Source organism: Callithrix jacchus, chromosome 3 (genome assembly GCF_049354715.1).
Source record: "Callithrix jacchus isolate 240 chromosome 3, calJac240_pri, whole genome shotgun sequence".
In the NCBI taxonomy this organism is placed as follows: Eukaryota; Metazoa; Chordata; class Mammalia; order Primates; family Cebidae; genus Callithrix; species Callithrix jacchus.
Genome location: NC_133504.1, coordinates 21,703,873 through 21,718,373, shown reverse-complemented (window position 1 = coordinate 21,718,373; position 14,501 = coordinate 21,703,873). Strand labels below are relative to the sequence as shown.

Sequence of the window (14,501 nt, the reverse complement as noted above, 5' to 3'; positions counted from 1 at the left end):
AGGAAAGTGACACTAACATAGTTTGAAAAAGGAACACCATTCCCCCAAGGTTCAGATGTGCTCTCCTCAACACTGGAGGCCATGTCCTAGCTAAGCGGCGTTAACCTACCATTTAATTTTAAAGGAAAAAGAACATACCTGAGGTGAGAGAAACTTTTCAATGCGTTTGGCTATAAAACCTTTCTCCAATATGGAGTTGACTGACGGTCTCCCCCTAGGATTTCTTTTAAATAACTGAGACACCAAACTGCGGAGATCATAGGAATAATGCAAAGACACAGGTGGAAAAGATCCAGATATTATCTTCAGAACCAGGTTTTTCATACTGCCAGCTTCAAACTAAAATCCAGAAAATAAATAACATAAATGAAACATAAATAAATTGAAACTGAGAATATCAACAATAAGAAATAGTTCTTTTCCTATCAATATAGAAGTACAATCCTCTTCCAAATTACTATGTTTTCTAGATCAAAGTTTACTTGGTTATCTATAAATGAATATCAGCCCTCAAAAAATAAAATGTTATAACTTGTCGTAAGAGTAAGTTTAACTTATTCAAAATATTTAGGTCAGGAGCGGTGGCTCACACCTATAATCCCCAGCACTTTAGGAGGCCGAGGCGGGCTGATCACAATGTCAGGAGTTCAAGACCAGTAGAAACCCTGTCTCTACTGAAAATACAAAAATCAGCCAGGCGCAGTAGCAGCCACCTGTAATCCCAGCTACTCGAGAGGCTGACGCAAGAGAATCACTTGAACCCTAGGGGTGGCAGCCGCAGCGAGCTGAGATCATGCCATTGCACTCCAGCCTGAGCAATAGAGTAAGACTCTGTCTCAAAAAATAAATAAATAAAAATAAAAATTTAAAGATGGGAGGTAAGTACTAAATAAAAGTTTCATAAACGATGACAATAATCAAAATGTTGAAAGATTATGCCCTAGAGGTATAAAAATTAGGGCCAAAGAACCACAAACAGAAAAAGAACAACCTGCTGGTCTTCATTTAAGGCCTACTTTTTAGTGGCTCTGTTGTAATGACAGAACAAGAAATGACAGAACTAAAAGTACTGGGCAAAATATAATAAATAAAACTACCAATACTTTCCTTTTAGACAATGCTCACTGTTCTGTGTGTGTGATGCTCCTAAAAGCTATGGAAATCAGCAATATAGAAAATATTTTAATAGGAATATATATGTCAGAATTAAACACACAATATAAACTCTAAAGTGAAAAGAAAACAAGAGGTGGGGTAGTTCAAAATCTGAAGACTTCATTTTGAAAGAGATTATTATTAAGCCTTTGACATCTCCACTAAAATATTACAGAACAATTATACAATGTTGATATCATTGTATAATTAAGAAACACATTAAGAAAATAAAATATACTATAAATTAGACATCAGTGATTATAGAAGTTCTATTAAATGTTGAGCTCTCCTAAATGACATTTGAGTAAATTCAATCTTAAGGAAATATCTATACACCTAAATAGGAATCCTAAATGCATAAAAGATGTGGTTCTCTATTCCAATGCACTTTTATCTCTGAAATGACATGCTCTTCATAAAGGGTAAGTTACTGAATTTCACGTATCTTAAAACACATGCTATTTAAGAGTAAACAATTCTAAAATACAGAAGAGATGGTGACAGAATAATGTGGATGAAAGATTTTTTTTAAAAACCCACAAACCACTGGTTTAAAGCTAAAATAACAATGTCGCAGAAAAACTGATCAATTATTTCAAATAAGCATCTGATAATCACCATCCCACATTACTTTGTCAGCTTATGCTTTTCTCCTTAAGAAAGAAAAAAAACCCTAAGGCAATATAGTAAGGGAGTATGCAACCATTAAAAAGAATGACAAGGAAAAATATTCTGCAAATAGTATTAAGCAATAAAAACAGGCTATAAAACTTCTTATAAAGTCTCATCAAACTTTTGGGGGAGAAAAAATAAATTTCATTTTACAGACAGTCAATACTGGTGGGAAGAACTGCTTATCATCCTTATTCACTTCTTTATATTTTCATGTACTTTCTGAAGTTTTGTGTAATGAAAATACAATATTGGTTAATCAGTGGGTAAAACATGTTAATCACTTTCCATTTCAAAAAACTGCTTTTTTTAAGAATCAAACTACTTAGGACAAGAACTCTCCTTTTTTAGTGTGTTGTACGTTATTTAAAAAAAGTCTCAAATGTAAAAATTTTAAATACTCTGAATGATTACTTAAATTGATAAAAGTCATCAATGAGTATATTGAATGAAATTCTTTAAATTAGTTCAATTCCAAATTCAAATAATCTGGGTATTGTGAGAGAATTCACTAAAATGAAACTAGTAAAGTTTGTTAAGCTAAAATATCAAATTCATACTAAATTTAACACTAAGAAAAAAGCAAAATTTATTTCTGACATTAGAAATTATTTTCTGGAAAACTGCATGAAACATTATATAATAGCAAATATACTAGATATGCAAATATATTAAGGGAAATCAATATATACTTCAGAATAAAATGAGAAATTTAAAAATGGACTTAGAGAATTTCTAGGATGACGGCTATCTAAAAGATGGTAGAACTTTAAATATAATAAAAAACATTATAGTCACTTTTTAACATAACTTTAAAAATATTTCAGAAACTTCTACTTACAGCATGTTTAAGTGTACACAGCTCATAAAGGACACACCCCAGAGCCCAAATGTCACTAGAGAAGATAAAAATGAGAAATTTTCTCTAAGTATCAGAATGTACTTTAAATTTTTTTCATTTAAAGGAAACATAAACAGCATAAAAATGTTTTGGAAAAATAAGCGCTTCAGAAAAAATTTCCTTTAAAACTAAAAATTTCAACCATAATCAAATGACAAAAGTAGCTGTCCCAAATCAGAAAATGGTTGCCCCAACAATTACTTTGAAGCTCCATTAAAGAAATTTAATATTTAAAAGAACAATATTTTAAAAATTCATGTAAATTCCATTTAGTTATTTTATTTCATAAAACTCAAACTGTTTTTTATCAATTATTTGTAAAATACCATAATTTTAAAAATTATGAAACAAAATATTATTTTAATAGACATTAAAAATTTATTAAGAAATTTGCAAAGCTACTGACCAACATGACTTTGGTTGGAATTTTCCAACTAGAGAGGAAAAATAAAAGGTAGCTGGAATTTAATGACAGGATTGCTCTTGTCACCCACATAGTATATAGTCTGTTAGCCAGACTATAGAGCTGTGATTAGAAATAGGGGCTTGGGAGCCAGATGCCTAGTTTAGATGCTGATTCCACCACTTATTAGACTCAAGGATTTCAAAGAAATTACTTTACCCCTCTCTGCATTTGTTTTCCTTATAAAAGGAGGAGGAATGATTAATACCTACATCTCCCAAAATTACTGTGAAGACTAACAGAATACATAGAACTCAAAACAGTACCTGGCTTATAGTGTGTTCAAGAAATATTAGCAATAATTCAATAGGAAGTGATTATCATGAAGAAAAAAAAACAAGGAAAGCACTCTATTTTCAATTATAACATAAATAATAAAGTGATTCTGTAGTTCCTCCAATAAGATAACCAAACACCTTCTTTACAATCCCCCTCATCATATATTAACAAAATATTTTTATATATACATATATGTTTACATGTGTGTATTGTTGACTTTAGAATAGTACTCTAAAGGTTAATAAACATGACATAACAAAAAGATTGAAAAGAAATACATCAGATAATGAATATCATTTTAAATACCTTTTATTGTTGTAAGGTTTGTTTTCACAGATTTCAGGTGACAAGTAGTATGGGGTCCCTATGCAAGTTCGAGCCAGCTCTACAGTACTAGAGAAAAAGAAAATTACTGGAGAAGCTTAACACACAGTCACGTGCTACATTAATGCTGTTTTTGGTCTATAACAGATCGCATATATGATGCTGGTCCCATAAGATTATAATGAAGCTGAGAAATTCCTAACACCTAGTGACATGGTGATTGTCATATACCACAGAGCAATTACTTTATTCAATAAATTTAGTGTAGCCTAATGTACAGTGTTTATAAACTCTACATTAGCACACAGAAATGTGCTAAGTCTTCAAATTCACTCACTACTCACTTACTCACAGAAAGCAACTTCCAGTCCAGTAAGCTCCATTTATGGTAAGTGTCCCATAAAGATATATCATCTTTTATCTTTTATATTTTATCTTTTCTGTGTTTAGACATGTTTAGATAAATATTTATCATCATGTTACAATTTCTTACAGTGTTAAGAACAGAACATGCTGTACAGGTTTGAAGCCTAGAATGAACATGCTACAACATACAGCTTGCCTGTGTAGTATGCTACATCATCTAGGATGGTATATGTCCACTCCGTAACTTTCACACACTGATGCAATCACCTACTGATGCCTTTCTCAGAACATATCCCAATAAAGCAGCATCCCAGTAAAGAATGTACTTAAAAATAATATAAATTATCACATATACATCACCATGGATTGAAGTTTCACTGGAAACACTGTATCAAAACAAAGCTGAAAATTCATGTTACCTATTAAGAACTCTAGCAATTCCAAAATCTCCAAGTTGTACAGTTCCATCTTTAGTTAAAAATATGTTCTGTAAAAGACAGGAAAAAAAAAACCCTAGGAATATTGTTACAGTCCAGTTCTGAGTCTACAACATTTTTCATAAAATTCATAATCCAGTTAAAAAATTGTGCTGGAGTAACTGGATATTCACATACAAAAGAATAAATGAAGTCCCTTACTGCAAATCATATACAAAAATTAATTCAAAATGAAGTCTAGATCTAAATATAAAAACTAAAATATAAAACTCCTAGAGAAAAACACAGGAATAAATCTTCATGCTGTTGGGCTAGGGAACGATTTCTTCGATATGATATCCAAAGCACATGCAAAAAAGTTAAAAAAGATAAACTGAACTATCAAAATTTAAAAATTTTGTGCATCAAAGGACAGCATCAAGAAAACAGATGAACATTTTTAGAAATCATATATTTGAGAAAAAACTTCTATCTGGAAAAGGACTTGCATAATTCAACAATGACAACAAAAGACAAATAGTCTGATTTAGAAATAGGCAAAGGTGATGGGCACAGTGGCTCATACCTATAATCCCAGCACATCTGGAGGCTGAGGCAGGCAGATGACTTGAGGTTGGGAATTCACGACCAGCCTGGCCAACATGGTGAGAACCCATCTCTACTAAAAATATAAAAATTTGCGGCCAGGCGCGGTGGCTCAAGCCTGTAATCCCAGCACTTTGGGAGGCCGAGGTGGGTGGATCATGAGGTCAAGAGATCGAGACCATCCTGGTCAACATGGTGAAACCCCGTCTCTACTAAAAATACAAAAAATTAGCTGGGCATGGTGGCGCGTGCCTGTAATCCCAGCTACTCAGGAGGCTGAGGCAGGAGAATTGCCTGAACCCAGGAGGCGGAGGTTGCGGTGAGCCGAGATCATGCCATTGTACTACAGCCTGAGTAACAAGAGCAAAACACCGTCTCAAAAAAAAAAGTTTGCCAGGCATGGTGGCAGGCACCTGTAATCCCAACTATTCGGGAGGCTGAGGCAGGAGAATCACTTGAACCTGGAAGGCAAAGGTGGTTGCAGTAAGCCTGAAATTGCATTACTGCACTCCAGCCTGGTCAGAAGTGTGAGACTCTGTCTCAAAAACAATAAATAAATAAATAGGCAAAAGGCACATACTTCATACTTTATAATATCCATTTATATAAAATGTCCACAATAATCAAATCCATAGAGAGAGAAAGTAGATTAAGGGTTACCAGAGTCTAGGTGGAGAGGAATGGTAACTCACTGCTCCTGGGTATAGGGTTCTTGTTGGAGTGATAAAAAATGTTCTGTAAGTTTTAGAGACTGGGAAGGAAAGTAATTTTTAGAGTGTGGGAAGCAAACAGGAGATCTAATACAGGACGCAGATGAATAGCATAAGAATTAAGAGACAATACACATAATCTGATACGCTCTAAATCAGGTTGAAAAATTTCGACCCAAGACAATGAAGGTTTCAGGCCTTTATCCATTCAGAAGTTATTAGTGACAGAATAACATACCTGTGATTTTATGTCTCGATGAAGAATTTTTCTATCATGTACATGTTTCAGGGCTAAACATATCTGTACAAACCAGTCCAAAATCTAGAAGAAAAATCAGATCTGTCATTTCTTTTAAAATTTACAATTCACAGTAGCCTTTCCTTGACTATTAAAAGAAATCAAGAATATTTAGGGATGAGAGGAACTAAATCTTAAAAAAAATAGGCAGCCACGTGTGGCGGTGGCTCACACTTGTAATCCCAGCACTTTGGGAGGCTGAGGCAGGTGGATCACGAGGTCAGGAGATCCAGACCATCCTGGCCAACATGGTAAAACCTCAGATCTACTAAAAATGCAAAAATTAGCCAGGTTTGGTGGTGGGCATCTGTAGTCCCAGTTACTCAGGAGGCTGAGGCAGGAGAATTGCTTGAACCAGGGAGGCAGAGGTTGCAGTGAGCTGTGATGGTGCCACCGCACTCCAGCCTGGCGACAGAGCAAGACTCCGTCTCAAAAAAAAAAAAAAAATAGGCTATAATTTCTTTCAACTTTGTAGGCACTGACATTAATCAGATTCTCAAGTCAACATAAGTTCTGCACATACTAAATTTAAAATGTAAGAGATGCTACTGAGTCATCTCTTCTAAATCAAAATGAATGTGGAAAGTATAACTAAAAATGGAAATAATTATATTTTAAAATAGTAAGAGGGGATTCTTCTTTGCTTTTAATACGTCGTTTAATGGAAATTATATTTTATAATAGTAAGACAAGTGTTTCTTCTGTGTTTTTAATACATCTTTTTTCTATAATGCCCCTCCTCCCCTTTTTTTGGAATAGGGTCTTGCTCTATCGCCCCAGCTGGAGTGCAGTCATGTTATCATAGCTCACTTCAGCCTCAAACTCCTGGGTTTAAATCATCCTCCAGCCTCAGCCTCCCAAGTGGCTAGGACTATGGTGTATGCCACCATGGGTGGCTAATTATTTCTTTATTTGTTTATTCTATAGAGACAGGGTCTCGCTATGTTGCCCAGGCTAGTGGTCTTGAATGCCTGGTTCTGAACTCCTGGCCTCTGGAGTTCCTGAGGATTCAAGTATTCCTCCTACCTTGGCCTCCCAACGTACTGGGATTACAGGTATAAGCCACTGCATCTGACCTGTATAATGCTTTTTAAAAATCTAAATAAAAATCATAAGAGGAGAAAAAGCTGGAAATTTGGAAGACATCTCTAATTTTTTCTCTTCCCACATTAATTACATAGAAACACTCTTCTCTGGAGATGGCCACTTGGATATAAAAAGGCTTAGTTTCTATCTCATTCTTAACATCAAAATAATTCCAAGTACACGGCATTTTTAAACTAAAAAAATCCACAAAATAAAACATAGGTTAAATATCTGTAACAACTGACTGAAGCAGGACTTTCAAAACATAACATAAAATGCTTAAGTCATAAGAAAAAGACTGATAAAATTGATTACATACAATTTAAAACATCTGCATGGCAAAATACATAATCAAGTTTAATAATAATTTGGGAAAATATATGCGACATAAATGATAGATTGCTAGTTCTCTAAAATGCAAAAGTTATTCAAATCACTGAGAAAAGTACTGGCAGACAAAATTAGAAGAGGACAAAAGACGGGAAAGGCAAATGATGGAGGGAAAAAAGGGCCGAAAAACACATATACAAAGTACTAAACTCCCTCCCGAATTAAAAAAAAAAAAATAAGATACCATATTATCTTGCTTAAAATGAAATATAACATACTGTTGGTCAGAAAGTGGGGAAATAAGCCTTTTTCTCACAGATGTTTGTAAAAAAAGTTAATTATAATCATTTGTCAAAAGATGTCAAAATTTTAAATTCACATACCATTTGGAACAGCAATTTCAATCTCAAATTTATCCTACCCATATAGCAACAGAAACATAAAACAATGTATATAAGATGTTTACTCTAGCACTGTTAGCCAGAACCCTAAAATATAAACAACCAGAATGTCTAACAAGAGGCCTGATTAAATATATTGTATTATCATTATACTAAAAATACTATGCAGCCACTGACAAGAATGAATCGCTTCTATGTATACTGTTTATGTACTAATAAGTGAAAAAAGGAAGTTCTAAAACAGTATGAATAGTATACCCTATTTAAAAAAAATGCTTATATTCCATACCTGAACTCTATGTAAGTGTGTGTGAACTTGAAGGAAGGAAGTATAGAAGGATAGCTACCAATCAGTTAACAGCATTTATTCAGGGAAGTGGATTTGCAGAAGAGGCAATGAAAGGTAACATGTTTCCTTTGTACTCTATCTCTTCAGTATTTTTTAAAACAATTTTCTTTCTTTTTTTTTTTTAAAAAAAAAAACTCTTTCAGTTCTAGAGATATTTAATGAGGATCACATAAATTATTAAGCTCCTTTCTATAGTCATGTAAGGCATTTTATGTATACAGATCAAATACAGTTCTCTAAGGTAAGTCTGTACAGTGGTAGGAATATACTCACAAATACCTATAATAATTGCGCAAGTTTTTAAACAGATATACACAATAAGACAGCAATTAATCCAACCAGGGAGAGGTTAGGAAGAAGAATGTGAAAATTAAATTATTACTGTAATTTAAGGTAAAATGGAGTTTACCAGTAGAAACAGAGCACATCTTAGAAATCACTCATGTCTCATTTCACAGATAGTGTTCTGTTACCATAATTCCCGAACCTGTACTTCTTTATTTTACAAAAATTTATTCAGTACCAACAATGTACTAGATATGTGCAGGAACTAGCCAAGAGAGTTCATGAAAGAGCTCAGAGACCAGGCATCTGCACATTTATTCTGTAAATGGCCAGATAGCAAGTATTTTAGGCTTTGCAGGCAATGTGGCTTCTGTCTCAACTCAATTCTTCCACTATAGCACAAAAGCAACCATAGATTATATGCAAACAATTAAGTTTAGCTGTGTCGTAATAAAACTTTATTTACAGAGATAGAAGGCCAAATTTGGTTCACAGGCTATTGTTTATTGATCCATAGCAAAAACCATTGAGGGAGATGGGAAAGTAAACCAGTAATTAAAGGAGGTAATGCCCTGAGTGTTGAAGAAGCATGGAGAAGGACAGTCAACTCAGCCTAGAGGTGATAAAATTAAGCTGAACAGAAGAGGTGATTCCTGAGCTCAGTTTTGACGGAATATATAAGCAAAGCAGAGAAGGAAGGCACAGCTTGTAAAACATAAGCATAAATGTTACATTTCCATTCTCCTTGTCTAGTTCAAACTGTGGCTACATTAGGGTTTGACTACTGGGGTAGGAGTAGGAGGAGCCGGAAGCCCTTTAAAACTGTAACCCTGCTTCTAATCTGTGCTTATTTCATTGTACACATTAGTTCCATATTAATATTTACAAAATACTGTTTTGAAAATGGCATTCTCTTTCTCAGAAGACTTTTAAATTCAAACATTATGTTGTATTATATCAAGTACTGTATATAATTATCATATAGTTGTCTGAATTACAGTTGTATGTTATTTTGCATTAGTACGGACTGCCTCATAGTACCAAAACGGTACTACGATCCATCTTCTCTGCTCTAAAAGTGAGATTTCTATGTGTAATAAAATGTATTAGAATTTTCCCAAATATACTCAGTTTTGATGGGCTTGTTCATTACTTTTCTAAAGGCATGAGAAAGTTTTATTGCCAAGTATTATATCAATTAAAAAATTTGAACTTGGTTTCTCTATCAGAATGGTAAACTGATCTTGGAGCTCCTAACTAGAGGCATGCTTACCATTTACTGTCTGTGTGACTTGCTCCAAGAGTAGATATTTCGGGTCTACCAGAATAATTTTCTCTGCTTTATACTGATTTTATCACTTGATGTTTTTTGAACAAAGGTTCCTCACTATGAAGATGCTTATAAGTGTATTTCCTTCATCTATATCTTAAGATATTTTGCCACTTTGATTAAATAAGTAACCAAAGAATGTTACTTATTTGTAAGAAAAAAATAAAAATTTCAGGATACTTCTCATTGTAACTATTAGCTCAACACTGTCATAAGACCTGCCTGGGAAGACGTGCCAAATTTAAAAAGATGCTCAGTCTTTCCTAGGATAAGTCTGCATAGGTAAAATGCTGTATTTCATAAAATGCATGCTTTATGAGAATGCCCCGGAGATTTGTCCATAACTTTGCTCTCCATTTTCATCCTCAATAAAACCATTTATCAAGCCCTCATCAAATCTATGTACTCTAATAGAAAATTTTATTCTATTATTGGTTACTATAATAAACTAACCACAGCCTTTCAGTCTCATTATCAAATAGGCCTTTCCTGCCTGATGCTTGCCAGGAAGCCCTGAAAAGGACCATATCAGGAATGCTGAACTACTGGTACTTCAGAAAATAGACTCCTGGGTACAAGTTTCTGACCTAACATTGCTTAGATGATCAAAGAACTTATCAATGAACTGAGTCAGAATTTCTATAAGACTTTTATAGTCCATCAGCTGACAAACATCATGAAAGCTAACTGCTTGACCTAAGGTCAAGAATAAGAATTACTAGGAATGAATAAACTGAATTAAATGAGATTGAATTGCGGTTATTTGTTTGGAATATGATTGGTATTATCTTTAGTGTTCAAAATTTAATGAATAGATGAGGAATCCCTTTTTTTCTTAAGCTGCAGCTAATTCTCAATTTAGATTATACTTTTATAAACTTAAAATATTTGATTTTAATCTCAGAATTCAGAAGCAAATCGTTTTAAGTATTTTCACTTTTCATGACACTATTGTAATTTTCATGGGTTCAGTAAGAATCTATACTCCTTTTTAGCAGAATGTAATTGGACAAATCAATTGTGCAACCAAGGCCATACCTGAAGTGTCATATTTGAGATAATTTTCATGTAATCAGTAATGATAAATCCACTACTAAAAAATATGTGTGGAACCAGTACTTGCATAGTACTGCCAGGAAACTGTCCTGTTATCTGACTTACAGGGTCCCTGTGTCATAAGTGGTAAAGACACTTTCTAGCAACTAGGGACCCTGACATATTTGGAGACTCTCAAAAAGAAAAAAAATTCACCCCAATTTATAGGCAGTACAGGTGAAATTTGGTAGAGAATATACTGGGCTGAGTTTCCTTACGTTGGACTAAAAGAACAAACAACAAAGTTTTTAAAAATCCAATCCAAGATTCCTTACAAAAACTTACAGACAGAAATCAATTCTGTAACCTTAGAAGTTGTTTGATCACATAAGGCTCTAGGTTTTCAGTGCAAACTCAAGTTCTTTGCTTAATTAACACTCTTGTTGCACCTAAATATTTGGACCAACCCTAATGAGTCCAGATTTTATTTTGATCAAGAACATATTCTGAAAATCAAAGAAACTCATTCAAAACTTGCAAATAAGGCAAAAATACTGGTACACCTTTAAAATATCTATCTAGAGACTGCCTAAGGGAATATACTTAGTTCATCTCATTATTCTCTTAACCTAACTAGGTATTTGTCCAGTAAAGATGCAAACAAGGAAGTATCACTGAAGAGAATGGCTTGAGTAGCTGGAGAATTATCTGTTTCACAGGTCTTCCTGTTCCCCACTTACGTGCTAGAAATGTACAAAATCCTCTCAAACGAATGCTAAGCTACAGTCTAATGGAGCGCTAAGTTTTCCTGTTTCAAAGCCCAGAATGTAGTTTAAACGACCTCTTCCTATTTTTAGGAGGCTAAAATAAACAGCATCCTTATTTGCGCTAATGAAACTTGCTATTCAGAAGGGTAGAAAAAAATGCTATTAACTTAAAAGAACGGCTTGCCAAATATTTGTCATTTATGATGAATAACTTCACTGACAGATGAAGGACACAGATCTCCATAATAATTTCCAGGAAGACAAGATACAAGCATGTACGTACACATACACATACATACACACACACACACACACACACACACACACACCATTATGTACTAAAAGTATGTATCAAAAAGTAGTAGAATCAAATCTACAGAATATCAATGTGCTTTATAGTGGAATATCATTTAATAGTAAACATTTTAAAGTTTGATAGGGATAAATGAATGAAAATAAGCACAATGAATGAAAATAAGCGCAATGAAATATATCTGACAATGTTCTAATAAAAATAGCACTGTGCATACTAACATACATTACTATTTGATCTTTACAACATGTATAGTAGGTATCTCCCTATTAACAAATGAGGAAATAATCTCAGACCTTGTTAACAGAACAATTACCAAGTTGATAAGCAGAGCAAGGACTCAAACCCATGTCTGCCTGTACCTGGCCAGAAATGGCACAGTGGCTCATACCTATAATCCCAGGACTTTGAGAGGCCAAGGAAGGAAGATTGCTTGAAGCCAGGAGTTTGAGAACAGCCTCGGCAACATAGCAAGACCTCATCTCTACAAAATAATAATAATAAATTAAAAAAGAAATTAGCTGGGCTACTCAGGAGGGTGAGGTAGTAGAATTGCTTGTGCTCAGGGGCACAAGGCAGCAATGAGCTGTGATGGTGCCACTGCACTCCAGCTCAGGTGACAGAGCAAGAGCCTATCTTAAAAATAGTAATAATATTCCATTTCTGAATGTGTGTGTCTTAATGTTCATATATATGTACATGTATAAGCACGGAAAAGAAAGCCTGGAAGAATACACCAAACTAACAACAGTGGTAATCTTAGGAACAAAAGTGTGGAGAAAGCCTTTCCATTTCTGTATACTTCAATACTTTTATAATTTAAATGTGTGAAAATAAAATGTTAGAAACTTTAGAGTTAGAGGTGGGTTCAAACAGTACGTGATTTGGGGCAAGTCACATAACTTGTCTTGGATTCCTTATAAATTGAAAAAATGTATCCAAATTAGAAGAGATAACAAATACAACACTCCCAGCACAGTGCTCCCTCTACTCCCCTAGGTATACAGATGTAAAAGCAGACATGTATATATGTATGTAATATACATCTATATTGTATTTTACATCTATATTATGTATATAATATACATCTATATACATATTTTACAAGCAGGCATGTAAAATATGTATATAGATGTAAAAGCAGGCAATAAAGAACTGATGATAATGAGAAATGTGATAGGCATGTAGAGAAGGAAACAGATTAGAGTAGTTATGAAAAATTTAAAGAAGCTGGGACCTGAACTGAGCTTTAAAAAAAAGGTAGAGTATTAATAAGAGAAAGTCTGAGGAAAAGGCTTGCCAAAATAAACGCAACAATCAAAGTAAATATACAGGAAGGAGAATGAAATGTACAAGCATGTGGCCCAGTGCCTAACACAAAGTACATACTCAATAAATATCTGTTAAAGTGAATGAAAAGAGGTACAGATTAGGAAACAGAAAAAAATAAGGCTGCTTAGGTAGGGTAGGGCCGTATTTTAGAGATCTGACAAATCAAAAGAGAGATTAGATTTCATGCAGTTGCCAATGCAAGGCTTCTAGAGCTGGAGTTGCCTGGCAAAGCCATGTTTTAGGAATATATAGTCTGGCAGCAGTAAGCCAGATTGACATGATCTAGATTAACCAGTTATAATGAATAATTAAGGCATATAGACACATGTTATATGTAACATAATCACACAGATAACAATAACCCATTACAGTCTGCAAATTAGATGGGCAACTGAACAAAGGTGGCAGCTAATTAGAGGGAAAAATGATTAAAATATTGATATACCACCAAACTGCCCTAGTAATTACAGTTAGCATTTACAGTTAAAACAAATACACACACAAAAAGAGTCAATTTCCCACATGCAAACTTACCTGATCCTCTTGAAATAAAACACCTTTCTGAGCATTTATTCGCTTAAACAGATCCCCTCCCTCACAGTAATCCATCACTATGTAGAGAGAGCCATTTTCTACAAAATATAAACATTACAGTCCACTTTTAAAAACATACATCAGAAGCATGGCTAAATTAAAGGTACTTTAAGGCTTACTAAAAAGCAACTGCTAAACAAAAAACAGGACCACACTCAAAGAATTAGGGCACAAAGTTAAGGTATACCAGTCACACAGATTGTATAATGACTTGGGTTAACAGAAAACTCCATCATTAATGATTTCTACTAAAAATACACCATCTTATTAAATAGCACTATTTACATTGACCTAAATATCTCCGAAATATAAACAAAATGCAGATAAATACTATATTTCATTCAGTAAATACCATTCCTTAAATGTCACATATAAAAGAGATGGGTTTAGTTTTCCAACTGGCCATTAATTCTTGGCTTTGTTTTATCCACTTCAGTCAATTACTTATTAAACAAATACAATAAACGTTGTGATAAACTCTAAGGATTC

At 33.9% G+C, this 14,501-nt stretch overlaps 1 protein-coding gene across 25 annotated transcripts in view; it reads right to left on the bottom strand.

The window, feature by feature from the left end:
- NEK1 (NIMA related kinase 1) overlaps positions 1-14,501 on the bottom strand; it is a 257,207-nt gene that overhangs the window by 216,182 nt on the left and 26,524 nt on the right. For all 25 annotated transcript variants that reach the window (XM_078366260.1, XM_078366264.1, XM_078366266.1 and 22 more), the window contains 6 exons: positions 13,953-14,050; positions 6,131-6,214; positions 4,580-4,647; positions 3,777-3,863; positions 2,669-2,723; positions 139-339 (listed from right to left, as the gene is read on the bottom strand). In XM_078366260.1, coding sequence (XP_078222386.1) covers positions 139-339; positions 2,669-2,723; positions 3,777-3,863; positions 4,580-4,647; positions 6,131-6,214; positions 13,953-14,050 — 593 coding nt within the window. The remainder of the gene's footprint in view (positions 1-138; positions 340-2,668; positions 2,724-3,776; positions 3,864-4,579; positions 4,648-6,130; positions 6,215-13,952; positions 14,051-14,501) is intronic.